The 19,067-nt window shown below is 33.3% G+C and overlaps 2 protein-coding genes across 4 annotated transcripts; one reads left to right on the top strand and one right to left on the bottom strand.

The window, feature by feature from the left end:
- Positions 1 to 8,937: 8,937 nt before the first annotated feature.
- On the top strand, positions 8,938 to 13,195 carry LOC114722140 (probable choline kinase 3). Of its 3 annotated transcripts, none has more exons than XM_028908092.1 (8): positions 8,938 to 9,026; positions 9,904 to 10,274; positions 11,849 to 11,970; positions 12,113 to 12,353; positions 12,435 to 12,552; positions 12,644 to 12,691; positions 12,825 to 12,925; positions 13,007 to 13,195. In XM_028908092.1, exons 2-8 carry the CDS (start codon positions 9,915 to 9,917, stop codon positions 13,112 to 13,114), a joined length of 1,098 nt encoding a protein of 365 aa, XP_028763925.1. In that variant the 5' UTR covers positions 8,938 to 9,026; positions 9,904 to 9,914; the 3' UTR covers positions 13,115 to 13,195. The 3 variants fall into 3 exon arrangements, with proteins under 3 accessions (XP_028763925.1, XP_028763927.1, XP_028763926.1); XM_028908094.1 differs by having other exon boundaries at positions 8,939 to 9,026; positions 12,113 to 12,314; XM_028908093.1 differs by lacking the exon at positions 8,938 to 9,026 and adding an exon at positions 9,498 to 9,809.
- Positions 13,196 to 13,860: 665 nt separating this feature from the next.
- Positions 13,861 to 16,909, bottom strand: LOC114722141 (UDP-rhamnose/UDP-galactose transporter 6). The gene is made up of 5 exons (XM_028908095.1): positions 16,664 to 16,909; positions 16,355 to 16,539; positions 16,080 to 16,280; positions 15,534 to 15,695; positions 13,861 to 14,510 (listed from the first exon to the last, which is right to left on the bottom strand). Exons 1-5 carry the CDS (start codon positions 16,791 to 16,793, stop codon positions 14,220 to 14,222), a joined length of 969 nt encoding a protein of 322 aa, XP_028763928.1. The 5' UTR covers positions 16,794 to 16,909; the 3' UTR covers positions 13,861 to 14,219.
- Positions 16,910 to 19,067: the final 2,158 nt, after the last annotated feature.

Here is a 19,067-nt window from a genome sequence, read left to right as displayed (position 1 = left end):
CTCTGTCATCCCACTTGACAAAATAAATACTTACTTCAAATACCAAAAACTCTTTTCTTAAATTTTATTTTAATACAAAATACATATTCCGGTGCATGAGTTAATAGGCAATCCGTAGCGGAGCCTTATCAATCAACTTAACTCGTCTAAATTTTTTTTTAATTATTAATATAATTTTTAATCTCTTAGGTTTATTTTTATTTTAACCTCTCAAATTTTAAATTATAAAAGAAAAATAGTTTAAATTTTTATTGAATTATAAAAAATAAAAAAATTTGAGAGATCAAAATCAAAATAAATTTGAGAAACTAAATATTACACGAGTCCTTAAAAAAATAAAAAAGAGATAAAGGTGCTAATGACATGAGTTAATTAATGGTAATTAGGTTATGTCTTAAAACCATGGAGTTGGGACATTGAAAATAACGGTGGAGGGATGCGGACACGTGTCGTTGAAGGGGGGCTAAAAAGGGAAATGGGAATGGTGAAGGGGTGGTAAATGACGAGAATAACCAAGCAGGGGGCGGGTGGAGGAGAGGGAAAGGAATGAATGACAATTGGGCGTTGGAAAGTAGGGATGGTTGACGGGACGCGGAGGCAATAAAATAACAGTACTGGTTGTCCGCTTCTGCTAGATATTTATGGCTGCTTTTGGACTCTTCTGAACTCCCTAATCCTATGCTTTCTTTTTATTAAACCCCCCCCCCCCAATTATTCATGATTCAAATTCAAATGTCCTTCTGCTGGTAAAAAAAAAAAAAAATTCAAATGTCCTTCTTAAACGATCAAATTATTTCACTTACACTTACCAATCAAATAATTTTAACCCCCTTATCAGAAGATTCAAGATTGTACAATTTGAGGCAAAAAAAATCAGTGAAAATTTTGTATTTAAAAATTTTATTAACTAGAAATACTTGATTTTTTTTTGTTGCTCAAAGTACTTCTACTTTGGAAAATTTTATATTTTTGTCAGATTTCAAGGTCTTCTGGCTAATAAAATTTTAAAATAAGGATCTTTGACTAATCTTCCTTCATTTTAACGAGATTGGTTTTCTTACTTATAAAACCCTTAGTATAAAATTTTAAAATATAATTAAAATATATTTGCTTATATGTCCTTGAAAAATTTAAAGGGGTTTCAAGTCATGAAAATCATGACACTTAAGAAAAGGTATGATAAACACTAAATATAAAAATAAAGCATATATTTCTACTTGAAAAAGAAAAAGTCTATTCTTTACCCATTGTTCTTTTTTCTTTTAAAAAAAATGTATATCTTGATTCTTATACAGGGTTACATTTTTTTTCCCCTATTTTATGCTTTTTATATGATGAACGCATTGATCGATATACTTTTATGGGCCAAAAAAAAAATGACACGGATGCTTTTGATTGTTATGAGGGTTAACCTCAATCATACACACTAAGCAGGGGCGAATAATAATGTTACTTTAGAAAAAAGAGAATCACGGCACCTATGAGGAGTTGGCACCATGGTGGTGGTGTCTTATTTCAAGATTAATCCAATGAATATGGATTTACGTGTCCGGTTTTAAAAATCAAATGTGCGCACTCACTCATTAATTTAAATTATATTCATAATGTTCTCACATTACACATGAAAAAAGGAGTTGACTTTTTTCCACAATCAAAAGTTCGGTGGTAAGTGAAGTGGGATCTATTTGTTCCAAACGTTTCACACCCGCACACTTTCGTATTTAGTCAAACACTACTATATTGTTTAGTGATGCCATAAATATCTAAAACGAATCCCGACCAAGGCAAAGAGCACCGTCATTAGTCAAGTTCCATACGGCAGTTTTGTATTTTTTATATGACTATTGCGTGTTAGTGGCTTCATTTGTTTGGTTCAACCATATTCCAATAAGGCAATAACACCTCATTGGTGTTTGCCAAATGAGGCAGCCTCGTGTCCATCCTTATAAGGCATTTATGAAATATTTAACAATTTTTCTAACTTTATACTCCTCCGGTCCTAATTATAAGACCCAATTGATTTATTTGAGGAGATTAAAGAAGTAAGTTAAGTTGGTTATTTATAATAAATAAGTGTTCGCATTCCTAAAATATCCTTGCTAATTAAGTATATTGGCTAAAACTATCATTATTAGAAGGATTATCTTGAAAAAATGCATAAATATAAGAGACAAAATGGATTGGGGTATTATAATTAGGACCAAATAAAAAGTCAAATGGGGTCTTATAATAAGGACCGGAGGAGTACATATCCAATATATATACTTTAATGAGAAGCCTAAGAAACTAACGCTCGATAAAATAATAAAATAAAAATGAAGTCGTACATTCGTATAATAAGTTTAATTAGGTGATCTATGTTAAAGATAAAAGAACACTCCGTTTCAGCTGCATAAATAATGAATAAGACCAGTCAGTCAATGTAATTATAATTATAATATGTGTGTGAATATTTAACAAAATATTTAAATTAAAATAAATTGGTCTACGTGCACAAATCTATAAAATGATCTCACGCTTATATGATACTCCTCCGGTCCTTAATATAAGACCCATTTAACTAATTTGATTAGATTAAGGAAGTTAGGTAAGTTAGTTAATTATGAGAAATGTGATGCGTTTTTCCTAAAACACCATAATCATCTTTCTTAATACCTCATCTCCTCTTCTACTTGATTATAGTTGAGGAGTATCTATAGGGGTAATTAGAGAAAATTGATAATATGATAAATGGGTCTTATATTTAGGACCAAAACCAACTCAATAATTGGGTCCTATATTAAGGACCGGAGGAGTACTAGTGTATTATGAGGATGCATGAATATTAGGTCTTGCTTTATGTTGACATAGAAAAGATTCCAATTAGGTGGGTCAGAGAGCAAGCTGCAAAAGCTTGATTGGGAGGGAAGAACAATCTAGAATCATGCCAAGTAAGCTAGTCTATATACATTTAATATGAATAAAATAGATGTAAAATTAATCATGGAATTTTGATTGAATGACGTGTCAATATCGATGAATTTATAACTAAAAGACAAGAGAACCGAGTCAAAGCATAAAATATATAAATACCATGTTAAAAATCTGGGAGGGGGCTAATTAGTAATTACTTGTCGGTTGAGAAATCACCCTATGATTAAACCAAAGAACAATTCAGCAGCTGACAAGTATGAGGAGAAGGGACAGGAACGAGGAGGAGGGGGTGTCTTTGGTGGGGCCAGAAGGCCGAAAGTAGACACTAGACAGTTACTTCGTTGGTTACCGTTTACTCTACTCGGATGACTTCATTTCAGGGGAGACGTGTTCCACCCATAACCGCACGCGTGTCACTGTACATAAAGGTTGGTGGGGCCGTGTCGGCAAAATGATAATGCTATTCTAAAACCAGCGACCGGCCCAAGAATTAAGATAACTACTCGGGTTGATGCAACGTGGGGCTTCATTTTATATTTGTTAACAATTAACTACCAAAGCTAATCCCTGATTTCATAAACCCATGGGCTCTTTTAATCAAGAAATCACAGTTCAGTAAAGCTGCAATTTTACTCTTAATCTCATTTTTTGGGTAGCATCCTAATTTTCTTAATGGTGCAATTTCCTGTGTAATCCTGTTTTTTTTACTCATAATTTTTTTTAATTTTGCTGCAATCGAGACTGCACGTTTACCCTTCAAATTAAGTTAAATATCTCCATAGTAAAAATTATTTTGCTAGACCCAATCAAAGGAGACTAGAATGCATCCAAAAATTGTCATGGTGCTACTAATCCACAATGTTAATTGCCCATTTGAATTGTGGAGATATGTGTGTGTGATGAATTTTGTTTCATAAAATGTAAGGGCACTTATTTTAAATTAATCCAAACATTTATTTGATATTTGGCAGAAAAAAAGCAGCTACTTTATAAATATCTAAGACTTACCCGCTTAATTTTTTTATTTGAGGATTATGAATTTCATTAGAAGTCACGCGTCATATAGAAAACTCATGCGCGGTTTGGTCAAATTTAGCTGAGGGCAATATGATGTTCCCCACTCTGACCTGGTGGGTCGTTTGCATAATAAAACCCATAAAAACCAAAAGCTTATAGAATTGAGACTATTCCAATAATGCAAAGCAAGTGTCTTTTGGCATGGAATTATTATTTATTAATAATTAATAATATATGTAGGAATGGAAGTGCACATTGTGGGATGGTATACACACGAAACATGGCCGATGTAGGAAGGAATATTCTGAAGGCATCATGAATTATGTCGCCTACAAAGTGGTAACATGTCACAACATTCACCACTATAATAAAAGCCATCAATAATAATGAATATTCTTGTGTTATGAACAACATGTGACGACGAGAGCCTCTATATTTCTTATGATTTCAGCCGCAAAAGCGCTAAAATGAAACGATCAACGGTTCTTTTTTCATGCACAAGATAAATCGAAGCAGCCGGGAAATGCTACTCCAAGGTGCAATAAAGTCCAATTTCAAGCGAAAAAATGTGCAAGAAAATTTCTCCAACAAAAATCTCAAACTTACAAGACACAACAGATTATCACTAACTATTATTGAGACGTAAAAACTCCTTTTTTGTTTTTATTTAACACAATCAAACACATATTCAAGTGTGTTTTCAAGCGTGACGAGTGGTGTTATCCTAACGGCAAATAACTGTTAACAGCTTTAAAACTTTTGGGTTACAGTGAATATGCTTTGATTTAGCCTTCTATTCTTACCTAGATAATGTGATGAATTATGCTTGAGGAACCGAAGGTTAAGAACCTTAGCTTATGGATAACAAAATCATTGGATGAAGTTAAGGACGTGTAAAAGTGATTTATGATGTAGTTACGCACCTTCACTCACCAGTCGTCATCATCCATTTGCCAATTGGCAACTTGCTCCTCATCCTCCTACTTGCCAACTTCTATCCCAAAAAAAAGAAATCCGCTTTTGTGTCCGAGAGGATTTCGAGATGATGGATGGTACTATCTGTTACTTTTAAATAATCCTGTTACCTATTCATTTTATTTATATTTATATATATATATATATATATATGCAGATTCTCCTTTCTCCCCCTGAAAAACATGAGTTTCATAATAAATCCGACAGAGAAAAAACGGCATATTTTCCCTATGTTGTATGTAATGAACGGTGAAATTGATGTGGGAGCAGCATGGGCCCATCACTGTGATGTCCATTGGGCCTCCTTTTTGGGCCTTTATGGTCCGTTAGGTGTTGCAAATATGGGTCTACACGCATCTGGAAAGGGACCGTGCCCCCCGTCACAAATACATGATCAGTTATAACCGGTTAACTATTTCAGACGGAAGGAAAACTACCACGTCCAGATTCAGACACAGACACTAATACTACTATGAAATAAACCGGACATTAGTTTTGAACCGGACAATATAATAATATGGGCAACCATATTAGATTCTTTTAAATCAAAGCTTACTGTATTCGAACCCATTAGTTACCTCTCATCGTTTCTTTAATACATACACCAATGCTAAATCATTGTTAATTCTTCAAACAAAGATCCCAAGTATCCGTCATTCCTTTAAGCAATGCTCATCCTTCACCTCCAAAAGCCTTTAAAACAAGTCAATTCCAGTTTGCCTCTTTGATCTTTTTGGAAAGAAGATTGCTCAGGCGGCAATGATTAAGTACCAAAAGAAGAGAGCACAAAAGCCATAATTTCTTAATTAACTTGGGGAACTCGTGGCTTTGCAATCGGAATAAAAGAAACCAGCAATCTCCGCCTGGTTCATCCATTAGGGCACAAAGCTAGAAACCCACCACTATGAACAAAGAGAACACAAGATCCATTTTTTGGTTAACTCGTGGAATTGGACGGCTCTATAAGAATGATCGCCGCATGAAGCCAACGTAAGCTTCTGAAATTATAACGACATTGAACCAACTTCAGGTTTCGCCGGCACATGTCTATTTCTTATTCTGCCTTTGTTGGGCCTGTCACTGTGCCTCATTCGATTGGCCCACTCTAAGTGTCCAGCCCATCAAAGGGCCCATTTAAATAAATCATCTAGGCTTTTGTCTATTAAAATCGCCATCAGCAGCTCTACCATGAAATTTTCAATATTTAATTACTCTTTCATACAACCTAATTATTGACTTGTTTTTTTTTTTGAATGTAAGATATAGTTCTTATATTTATTAATTTTTCTTAAATTATCTCATTGATACTCTCTCAACCATAATCAAACAAGAGAGAAAGGTGAGATATTAAAAAATATGATTATAATGTTTCAGAAAAAATATATCATATTATATATATTTGGTTGCTATATATACTATATTTTATTCAGAATAAATTTTCCCAAAACACAAGCAAATGAAAAGACAACTCCTTTTTTCCTCGTTTTCTTGTAAAACGATCGCAGGAAAAATCCAGAAGTTTATCCATATCTTCTGACTTTATCCGACGATCGCCGTAGAGTAGAAATATCTACTGTATTTTTTTTAACTGTTGACCCTTGAATAAGATTCGACTTCCAGTAGATGCTTTCCACGTGTTTCCTCCCTGTGCCTCTCAAAACAATCGTATTCACACCACCTCCAGACTGGGCCCCACCCACAGAAGAATACGTAAAGAAAATATCATCGCGCGCGACATTTTACTTTTTGCACTGTACCGAATGTACATTTTTTTAATATTTCAGGAGGAAAACTGAAGTTATAAATATAAAATTTTAATTTATTTTATCTTTTAAAGTTAAATATATTTTTTCTCCTCCCAATAAATTAATGGGGAAAATATTTGAGCGATCAATTAAAAGAGAGGGAATAGAGTTGTTTTGTTAAGTCAAAGTATCTATCACCACAAAAGCTATAATAAAAAGGAAAAATTATAATGAAGTCTTAAGAAAAAAATAATTCTAAAATGTTATTAAAATTTTTTAGTAATTATTTTTCTAAATTTTATTGTAATCCTCCCTAATAGAAATGGATTTTTTTGGGTCAAAGTGCGCTTTGGAATTGAGCGGTGATGAACGAATGGAATTAGAATTTGGTGCCGCAACTCCAAACCACTCTTTGCGCACAGTTCCTTTCGTGATTAAAGTATTATGCTTTTTTAGTTACAGAAGTGCAAGCAACTTTCAAAGTGATCATTAGAAGGTATCTCGCTATTCTATCTATCACTTTTTTTTTTTAATTTAACTTCTCCTAATCGAATTATTAAAACAAAATCTAATTGAAGAGTTGATATTAATCTAATATATAAGACATATTACATATGTTTATCAACTTTTTTCAAATTAGTCCTATTGATACTTTTCCTAATAATAATCAGGTAGAAGGGAAAGAAAAAGAACTAAAAAAGATGCTTAGAGTGTCTTAAAAAATATATAATATTAATTAATTTAACTAATATTTTTTATTTATTTAAACTAATTAATTAGTTCTTATATCAAGAATTATATGAGTACATTACTGAAATCACATTTGAAAGCTGCACAAGGTCAGTTTCTACGATGACATGCTCATTATTATATACAACCACCCTGTAATATGTAATATGTGAAATTCATAGCTTTTTTTTCTTTAAAAAATATATTTAACAAATGTACCAATAAGATATTTACAAATAATTATTGAACATTTTTAGCATTGCCGATCCAAACAATAAAAGGGACGTAAGCTCCACAAAGTTATGTTTTGACGAGTATTTGGTTTAACACGTCTATAACCTTATAACTTAATAATATGTCAGGTTTTTCTTTTTTTTACGTGTAAGGTCATGCGGTTGGATCTCATTTATAACTTCAAATTGTTACCATATATCTTTTTAATTAAAAAATTGATTTAGTTGAAATTTAATTCAAATATAATATTTAAGCCTGAAGATCGGATTCTGTCAAAATAATAATTAAAAAAAAAGGTTCATTTTTGAAAAATCTATTGATCTTAGACTTCTATACAACATGTTTTTCAATATATGCAAAGGTAATCTAAACAGGTTGGGCATGAGAGACAGGGGATATTGTATGAAGGAATTACTTTTGACCGAACTTTCCAAGAGAATCTACCTACCATAAAGGGAAGTGAGGGATAAGATGTGAGAATATATTTATATATATACTACCTCCGGTCTTTAATATAAGATCATACTTGACTTTTATTTTGATCCTAAATATAAAACCTCAATCCACTTTGTCTCTCACATTTATACATTTTTTTCAAGATAGTCCTTATAATAATGGTAGTCCTGGCTAATATAGTTTATTAGTAAGGGTATTTTAGGAAAGACAACGCCTATTTAATACAAATAACTAACTTAACTTCTTTCCTTAATCTCCTTAAATTAGTCAACTGGATCTTATAATTAGGACCGGGAGTAGTATAATTTTTTTTCAAACAAGCACCATTCTTTTCTATGGAAATGCCTTATATTTTAGATTTATTTAATTTTTTTAATAGGACATCATCATTCAACAGAAACCATGCATACAGGTTCCTACATTTGCAAAAAATGTGTCGCGCGCTGCACAATTTGTGACTGTCACGACTTCCTATGTATTGATATTAATAAACATTTATCAAAATTAGATATTTCTGTATGGAGATAAATATGTGACCTTGATAGTTCAATTATAAATTTGGCAAGAAAAATAGTAGGCAATGCCACATATATAGTTCAAATATAGAAAGGAAATAGTCAGATACAGAGGATGAGAAGTACAGTGGAGTCTCCAAAAAAAAAAACTCAGGAATATTTTTGTGCAGTGTAATTTTCTTGATCTTTTGCTAAAAGTAAATCCTTTCAAAATTTATGGGGGAATAAAGGATTAAACTTGTGTGCTCTTTTCCCGTTAAAAAAAAAAAAAAAACTTGTGTGCTCTGATTGGTTCGGATTTTCCCCTTTTTTCAAACATTTGTTGGTTCCATTTTCTGACTTTACCTATAAAGATCGTCGTTGTCCTCATCGCTCTGCCAAAACTTGAACTTTCTTCCACAGCTCCGGCCCTTTCTCTCTTGCCTTTGCCTGCTTCTTATAGGTCAGTTCGCCATTTCTCTCTTAGTTTACGTTCTGTCAACGTTTGATGCTTTCTTATAACTTTGTTCATTAATTATCTTTCTTCGCTTCTGATATCTGCACTTCTCTGCTTCTTCCGTGACTTGGAAATATCTCAGTCCAAACTTAAATGGTTCCCATGTTCTTTTCTCTGTCTCCATCGAGTTTCCGAAACAAAAATTCAACTTTTGACTTTTTTCTCTTTGTATTCATGGCTGTGTTGTTCAAAGCTTCTTCTTTATTTCAGTGGGTTTGTCTGTTGTTCCTTCACGAATGCTCAGCTATGCTCTGTTCTGCCCCCTCTGTTTTTTTCATTCGATTTAATTCCAAATCAACATTTTACTACGCAGAAGGTCTGTCTTATGTTAATTTTTTGCAACCCGTTGGTTAAAACTAATAGTCTTTCTGAGTTACTGGAAACCTCGAAGATTGAATTTTGTTTCAGTTTTTCTGGTCTCTACAATTTTACTTCATCTTCGTCATTATGCTTGTATTGATGTTGTGGAATGATTATCATTTTCTAATGTTTAGGATCATCCACCTGAACATGCAAGTTTGAACTTGTAAACAGTACTTTAGTCTTAAAATTTCTTCTTTCCTGATGCATCTTTTTGGATTTTTGGCGCCTATTCATCCAAGCTTAGCTCTGCTCTCTTATGTCTGTTTCGGTTTGCTCTGTTCAGGATCATCCCATAACTTGAAGAACATGATTCTGTATTTCAATTTTCCATTTAAGATAAAAACATCGTATTTGAACATCCAAACAGTATTTCACTCTAAAAATCCTATCTTTCTCGATGATTCTTTCTGGGTCTGTTCATTCATAAAAGCTTGACCCTACCCTGTTTTCTCTACTTTAGCTTAGCTTGAAATGACGAGGAAGACGATGGAGCTGCTGAAAGGAGGAGGGGTGACAGGGGAGGAGATAATGGAGGTTCTGGCGACCGTGGCGGAGGAGCTGGGGGACGCCGTGGAGGAGGTGGAGGAGACGATGCAGGTGATACCACTGACGGGGGCGATGACGAACGAGGTTTTTCAGATCAAGTGGTGGTCGCAAAACGGCTGCGTGTTGAGGAGAGTGCTGGTAAGGCTGTACGGAAGAGGAGTGGAGGTATTCTTCAACCGAGAGGAAGAGGTCAGGACGTTTCAGTGCGTGGCGGAGCATGGCCAGGGCCCCCGTCTTCTCGCCCTCTTCGCCGCCGGCAGAGTTGAAGAGTTCCTCCACGCCACTGTATGTATTACCGCTTTGAGACTACTTTTCCAGCCTTCCTCTTAGATATGCAATTTATATTTTTAGTATTAGTTTATTATTTTAAAATAAATAACAATAAAATATTTTTTCCAAAAAAATCATTTTACTCTTCTGATCTTAGGTTACGTAATTTAAAATTATTTTTATCTCAATAAAATATATAAATCTATACCATTGAAAAAAAAGATAATATAATCTACTAATTTTAGAAGACTTGATATAATATATCCAAAAATATATAGTTATTTATATTAATTTAAGGCATTAGTTATTCTTATAGGATCCTTACATAAAAAACTATATTATTATGATATTTAATATAAGAACTAGTTGACTAATTTGAGTAGATTAAAAAAATTATTATTTGTAATAAATATGTGTTATTTTTCTTAAAATACTTTTGTTAATAATGTCTATTTGCTAAAACTGTCATTTGATGAAACATTTAACATATGCAACTACTAAGGGTTATTTAAAAAAAAAATTATAATAAATAAAAATATTAGATGTTATATTTAAAAATAAATTAAAAATCAAATTAGTTTTTATGTTAAAAATAAATAGAAGTCGTATATTAACTTGACTGTACAGTCCTCTGGTCTGGTCTAATAGCAAGTTTGCCCCTTTTTTCTTTTCCCTCCCTTAAAGACGAAAATAAAGAATTGACTGCTATGTTGCACGTATAACAGTTGAAATTCAAGCATCTTACCATTTGTTTAAATGGTGTGAACTCCTATAATTCATACCAACTTAGATAAGTTTATCATCTAAATTTTATTGAATGTTGTAATGAAGCCCCTTGTTTTATAGCTTTTTGTTTAACTTGTAAAACCTTTTTATTTTTCCTTTCTATAACTAACAGAAAAATTCCAAACACTAAAGTGAGAATCCATACCGAAAGTGAAAGTGATGATTGAAATCAACATGCGTTTGAGAGCTCTGACGAACATATGCTCCCTTTTAAATTTATTTTCCTTCTTATTCCTTTTTTTTAAATAGTAAAAGTCAGAAAGTTCATTCTTAATTCCTCTTGTTGTGTGTTTTCTTTTCCTCAAGTGACCACCTTTTTCCTTTTTCCTTTCAAGGACTGAAGGGCTAAAATTGCCAGATACTGAAAATTAAATAAAATATAAACTAAAAAAAGAATTGTCACTTTAATAGATTTAATTAATCTGATTAATATACTTTTTTTAAAAAATAAATTCAAGTGAATGTTGGCGCGTTAATAGAAGAATATGTGATTGCTATAACGTTCTGTTTCTTTGATTACTGTCCCAATGAACTTTCTGGTTTTAGTTTTTTTTTAAAAAAAAAAAAAGGTAAGCAACTTTCATGTTTATCATAAACTTACTGATAAAATCATGAAATGCTGGCCACATATCACATACATGTAAGAGAATGGTGGCTGATAATTTATCAGGATTTCATGTAAATTTATATTAGTTTTGTTCATTGAAGTCATGTCACATTATATTTTCAAATCAATTAAGTGCATAAAACTAAACATAGAAAGTCTTAGAAAATAAGATTAACTTGTTTTTAATATTGACCAGACACTGTCAGCAGTTGACATACGTAACCCAGAAATATCTGCTCTCATTGCATCAAAGATGAGAGAATTCCACAAACTTGATATGCCTGGTGACAAAAAAGTCCAGCTTTGGCACAAACTTAGGTAATTGATTCTACCCACTAATTAAAATCCCTAATTTTCTTTCTTCACCTGCTTGGTGCTAGATTTGGGGGGAGAAACCCTCAAATCATTCCATCACTATGATTTGGGTTGGAATGATTTGAGATTTACTGATATGTTACAGGAAGTGGCTTACCTTGGCAAAAAGTTTAAGTTGTACAAAGGATGCAAAGAATTTTGGGTTGGAGGACATGGAAGAAGAAATCAGCAAGTTAGAGGATTTGATATCTAACTCTGAAGGACATCAAGAGATTGGCTTTTGTCACAATGACCTTCAATATGGTAACATCATGATGGATAAAGATACCAGGACCATCACCATCATTGTAAGTTATCAAATGTTACAAAAAGGTGCTCATGTCCTGGTAATTATCAATATTATGTTATCATCATTGTGAGATTCCTTGATTCTTGTTAATCTTATGTTTACTTGAACTATGATGCAGGATTATGAATATGCAAGTTACAATCCTATAGCATATGACCTTGCAAACCATTTCTGTGAAATGGCAGCAGATTACCATACTGATACACCTCATCTTCTTGACTACACTAAATATCCAGGTGAATCCATTATTTCTGCATTATTATTCAGTTTCTCCTCATCTTCATGATTGAATAATATCACCCTAAGTTCATCTGTATAATATGACAGATTTTGAAGAGCGTGAAAGGTTTGTGAAGATTTATCTCAATGCTGAAGGTTAGTGAGTCCACTCATCCCATTCACTCCATCAATATCTCATCTTCATTTTCTGTACTCTGTAATTTAGATTATGAAAAGTAAAACTGTACAATCTGAATTTTTATACACTATTCTCAATTTCTGCTTATAGGCAAAAAGCCAAGCAATGAAGAGGTGGAGCAGTTAGTGAATGATGCAGAGAAGTACACTCTTGCGAACCACCTATTTTGGGGATTATGGGGACTTATTTCTGTAAGTTTCATTTCTATTTGTCAAAATTATTATGTGTGTATAATTGAAGAATTAATGAATAATTATTGAATGTAATTGCAGAGTTATGTCAATAAAATTGACTTTGACTACAAGGAGTATGCAAGGCAGAGGTTTCAGCAATACTGGCTTAAAAAGCTACTTTACTGGACTGGTGATTGGGGAAGTTGATCCTAATATGTATATCATTATGAATGATATTTTGAGGCATGATTTATAGCATAAATCATGTGTAAGTAATAATTGTGTGATGGATTTGATATTTTTTTTAAGAATTGCCTTTCAATCCCTCTCTCTTTTGGGAATGAGGTTGAGAATTTGTAGTAATGTCTTGTTACTTTTTCTTTAATCAGTATTTACGTGCATGAATTGATCATAGGTAGTAGGATCTAGGATTATTTATGAATTTTTATTTTTTTTGGGTGCAATATTTATCAAATTTTAATAGGGTTCAAATTCGGCAATCACTCTTTCTTTTACTCTTACAATGAATGCATTCAAACTGTTTAGATATTAATTTAGATTTAGATTTTAGTTTTTGTGGGGGGAAAAACGTTATGAAAACAATATTTCAATTTTCATAATAAAAATTTATCTCTCATCAGACTAATCCTCATCTAACATATTGCTTCCTCAAGATCAAGAATATCATATGAAAGTATTAAATTGGAAATTATACGCACGCCACCACCTGAAGGCTGAAGTTAGTTTGGTTCTTGATTTAAACAAAAAAAAAAAATTACAAAGACTAATTTTTGAATAACTAACAAATTCCAGACTGAGGACCGGCCATAAAGGATAGGCAAAGTTGGATTTGATATGCATAAAGTAATTTGAAATTATAAATACTAAATTACCAACAAATGAAACATAGAAGCTAAATTAAAACTTTATAAACCTTATATCAGTCATGAAAGAATCGCCGCAACAAGCAGTGACTTGAAACAGTCAATCTTAGTTTTATCAATTCCAAGCACACACAAAGCAGAGTACAATGATTGAGTCAAGAAAGAATAAGAATATATCCTACGGAAAATGATATAAATTTTCTTGAAAACTAGAACTGCCAAGAAATACCCAAAGCCTCTCGGTATCTAAAACAAGAAATCAAATTTTAAGAATTACAGAATGTGGCTAAAAATAATTGGAACTGATGAGTGGTTTTTAATTTAAAAACTTTTCCTAGAATCAGCTACCTTTGTATTCTCAATTTATGCAAAGAAAACCCAGAATACCTAACGGCCACAAAAAATCACTGGGTCTCTATGAAAAGAAGCTATCGTGTATCTGTTTTGATGGTGGGAAGAGAGTGGCTCCGGCGCTCTTTTCCTCCTGGCTTTGAAGAGGCATTGCCATACCATATCATGCCAGCAACAGCTATTATCATCCCTAATACCACCTGCAGATTCAGACCGTCCTTCCCAAAGAAAAAGAAACCCAGAATCAAAACAAGAATGGTCTTCATATGGCCTAGAACTTGGAAAGAAACTGCGGTAAATCTGCCAATGCAGATGAATTGACTGAGGTTGGTCCCAACCGCAATACTGCACGACAGGAATATGAAAATCTGCCAAAACCAGCAGATATATGAGGTGGTTAGGCAATGGAAAAGACTAAGTTGTGTTTAGTATAATGTAGTGTTAGGTATGAAAAGGAAAAGGAAATAAATATCTAAATGAAAATAAAAAGAAATTATTCAATGAATGATAACGCAAGTATAATAAGCACTGCAGTTAAAAAGCATTCTCTCCCCCTCTCTCGCTCACTCACCCACACACCCACACACACGCTTGACTTCCCATTTCTGCAGCTGCTTTACCATGAACCAGACGTAAGAAGTGCTTGTATGCAAGTCGTCACAATTTATCGTGATTATCACTTCAATATGCATGGTGAAATGTTCAAACAGTCCAATGCTAATAACTATTCGCCAAACTTTACTAAGTTTTGAATTTTCCCCTACTATTTCGTTTTGATGTCCGCCTTGGATCATTATATTTAGTCAAACAACTTCCTTGGCATAAGAGTTATAAGATATAAGCATGATCACGCAATTCGGACCAGTCGTCTTATAAAAAAAGTACACAGATCCTAATGCCATGTTCATCAACTCCCATAAAGTTGGTACTCTATCAGTCGTTATAATGAAGGGATAACAACTAATCAAATTTGGAAATCTAGAAACCAAGTCTACAATGTGCGGGGGGAGTTTGAAACTCAGGCGAAATCATAATGTAATAAGTGTAACTTTACCAGTTACCATAATCTTATGGAGAATAGGAAAACTAAGTAGGAATCCGCAGGGAAATTCAATTCCTCATGTCTAATTGATGTTAGACTTTTCTTTATAATATTTGATGTTTCATAGCCCCTCATATATTTATAACATTGAATTTACATTGAGAATTTGGCATGCACAGAGCAAATGTTGGAAAGCTATAACCATGTTGATTTGGAGGGAAAAGACTACTAAACATGCAGGAATAAACTAGACACACGCACAAATGAAATTTGCATATCCGTCCTCTCATCATCACATAAATGTTGAACGTAATTAAATATGCGGTATAGCTTTTGTGCCAGAACTTACCACAGAGCCTATAGTATAATCGTATCTGTCAACTCTTTTGTTCGTCAAAAAATAATCTAGAAAAGGGCCTACTAACAATAGTGATGCAGCTTGTGCTGGCGCTGTATGTCCCAACAGGTTGAAAGAACTCAACGAATACTTCCGTTGAAGATAATGAACATACTGCACATATATATCGTGATTCCATGAGTATTGAACAGTAAATATACGAGTTAAGAATAAGACTTCTCAGACCAATTAAAGTCAGTTAACACCAATCTGAAACATCATGATCTTCTATGCTACTGAAGTGTACATTTGTCATGACATAAAAGCAGAATATGACATGAACCAGAAATTGGCTCATGAATCTTCTTTCTAGGTTAAAATCGCCACTATATTCAGATATAGATCATGCTGTATAAATTTTTCAGTTATTTTTTCAGGCCAGTGAATCGGTGCATGAACTGTTTATGTGTTGATTCCAGCGAGTAGGTTTCAACAGATACAAGCTAAGTCATGTAATGTCCTTGTTGAGTAAAATAAATAAATAAATATTCTGCTTACATATTGTTGTAAAGCAGTGCTCCATACTGCTATAAAGGCAGCGATGAATCCTTTGGCATTAACGCTCACATCAGTAACAGTGCAAACACCAACACCCAAAAGAACAAGACATATGCTTAGTTTTGTATCTCTTGAGTAGCGAATCTTGTCAAAGACAACTTCCAACAGGCAGGATACTGGAATCATGCTCAACTTTGCAATCTGCCAATGGTTAAAAAATTATAAATAACTGCCACACATGAATGGACCACTAGCTAAAACTTAGCCTAACTCACTTGATAGAATCCAACTGAGTTCCACATAAGACTGACGTTCATTCCAACAATAGAGAAGTTAGCAAAAAGTACGAATTTCAGAAGATCAGGAAGTGGTAAATGAGAGGCTTGGACATATCCCAGACATCTTAGGATGGTCGTCATCGAAGTTGTAGTAACAAAGTGCAGCCCTGTTAATGTTGTAGCTGCAGGTGGCATAGGCAATTAAAAGAAAATATTTAATATATAGGTATGCCGTAGCGTCCACTGAGAAACAGGAATAATGGATCAATAAATGGAATGCCATAAAAAAAAAAAAAAGAAATATACCAAAACTGAAGCCGTAAGTGGCCATTAGGGCTTTGTTTACTATGATAATTCCAACGGAAGTGACAACATTGAACATCCATGCAGCTGCATCGACTGCTGCCTTCTTATCAGCCTTAGTGGGCGGTGCCATGTTCCTTTTGCTTCTCACAACTTGCTACTAGTCTATTCTAACAGCCTCCATGACATTCAATCCACATTCCTATGATGTTCCAGACTTGTGGACTGGGCCACTTAGTGGAATGCAACCTGAAAAAGTGGAAGAAGGTCCTGAAATATGCATATTAAAGATAAATCTGGATCTGAATATATGGAGAATGGGGCAATCAAATCACTTTGAAACACAGATTAAATAATCACTATCAACAGCCTCTATCAAAAAATTATTATCTGAATTCATCTTATTTTCCAACAGCACATTGTATCAACCACATTTTCCTGCAACCACCAGCCAACACAACACAACTACAGCTGCAATTCAAATATCCTCAACTATATTTACCACCATAAACAACAATAGTCATGAATTGACCAACTTAAAATTATAAAAGAACAGAGAGATGTAAGGATTGATCATCTCCAAAATCATACTACAACTTCTTTAAAAATTAGCCCGCAAAGCATGGCTTGAATTGGCCTTCAATCCAGGCCACCATCATACTTCTGAAACCATTAATTAAATATCAAATAATCATTTTAGCAAGGAACCAATAGATCTAGTAAGTAATATGGTGAATGCCTTACGAGCATAACTGATTTCTCATTAATTGTTAAAACTAATGGTACATTGAATTCGACTCAAAAATCTGGAATAAAATACAATGAACAAAATATGTCGCAGACCAAAATACTCGGGCATATAACCGCAGCTCTATGCTATTTTACGGCAAACATCCCCCCCCAGTCACCGTTTTCTTTTGTACACTGCATAACGAACTGCATACGAGGGTAGCACGCACGATTGAAAGAAATGGTAATTCCAATTACAGTTTGGATTCATTGAGAAAGAAAGATTTTGGATTTACCAAACGATCCCGTTTGGTTGCAGCCATGTACTGGAACGGTTATAGCAGCCGAAACCATTCCAAATTCATTAAACTCAAAGTCTCCAAGATACCTTAAGCCTTAACAGTTCAAAGCTGATCCCATAAGGATTTCAAGAAGCAAAACAGCTCCAAGCTCAATGAAAACAAAACACTAATCCCACTCTCGTTTTCACATCCATCATGACAGATCCAAGACAGGTTCTCAGATCCAGAAGGATAACATCGAGAAGTAGTGGAAGTGACGAGATCCGCGTGCTGTTCTGCTCGTAATTACCAAGATTTTTTTTGCAAACAAAAGGGGTGGACGAGATTCAATTAAGAAAGTCATGAGTTACCGACCTTATGCATATGATGAGAGGAATAGATGGTTGCCGTTAACGGAATTCCTGAGTGAAAAAGACGCCGGCGTGGTCTCCAGGGGTGTCGCGGCCGTTGGGAAGCGGTAGGAATGGAAAACGAGAAGCTTTTGTTTGGAGTCTTGAGTGAAAGCTCGAGTTTTCAGTGATGGCACGAGCCACGCGCAACACAATCAAGTTCGCGTTTTTCAGCAGTTTTATTGGTGTTCGCGCAACGCAGCCAAAAAAAATAAAAATAAAAATAATTTCAATTGATTTTGTTATTCATATCTGTATTTATGGAAAATTAACAATGTGGTGATTTTAATTAATTTAAATAGATTAAAAAAATTAATTATTTATAATAAATAGATATTATGAATATATTTTTCTAAAATATTCTTACTAATTAAATGTATTAGTTAGAACTACTATTATTATGAGGACTGTTTTAAGAAAAAAAATATAAGAAACAAAATAGATTGAGATTTTATATTTAAGACTAAAATAAAAGTTAAACAAATTCTTATATTAAGAATGAAAGATAACAATATCTACACAAGTTTTTAATTAGATTCTTTAAATTTGTTAAATCACTTGTTATGATTTATATCGTGGAGCAAGTTGCCTTTTATGTGTTTCTGACATTTTCAATCAAGACCGTATAATTGCCAGCTATTTAAACACGCTTTGGTTGGGGCTAATGCGTTATATCAATAGCAAATCAGCCAGTGGTTCCGTACGATTAAAAATAGGATCAATTATTTTATATTTATCATGTTAATTTTTCTAATTTTGTATAGTCATGTGTTTTATTTCTTCATGTGAAATTTATAATTAAATTATAATATTTTAAAAATAGGATAATGATCATATATAATAAGTATTTTCTTAAAAGAAAACAAGGCATATGTGGCGGATATGTTAAATAAAAGAAATGGCCATGGTATATTTTTGGGACATGGGGCACATTTATCACAAAAACAAAATATTTAATTTAGAGTAAAATACTTTCATTATCTTTTT

This window comes from Neltuma alba, unplaced genomic scaffold (genome assembly GCF_004799145.2).
Source record: "Neltuma alba isolate B1F8T4 unplaced genomic scaffold, ASM479914v2 tig00012083_pilon, whole genome shotgun sequence".
Lineage (NCBI taxonomy): Eukaryota > Viridiplantae > Streptophyta > Magnoliopsida > Fabales > Fabaceae > Neltuma > Neltuma alba.
The sequence above is the reverse complement of the archived record's forward strand: the minus strand, read 5'-3'. Positions and strand labels throughout refer to the sequence as shown.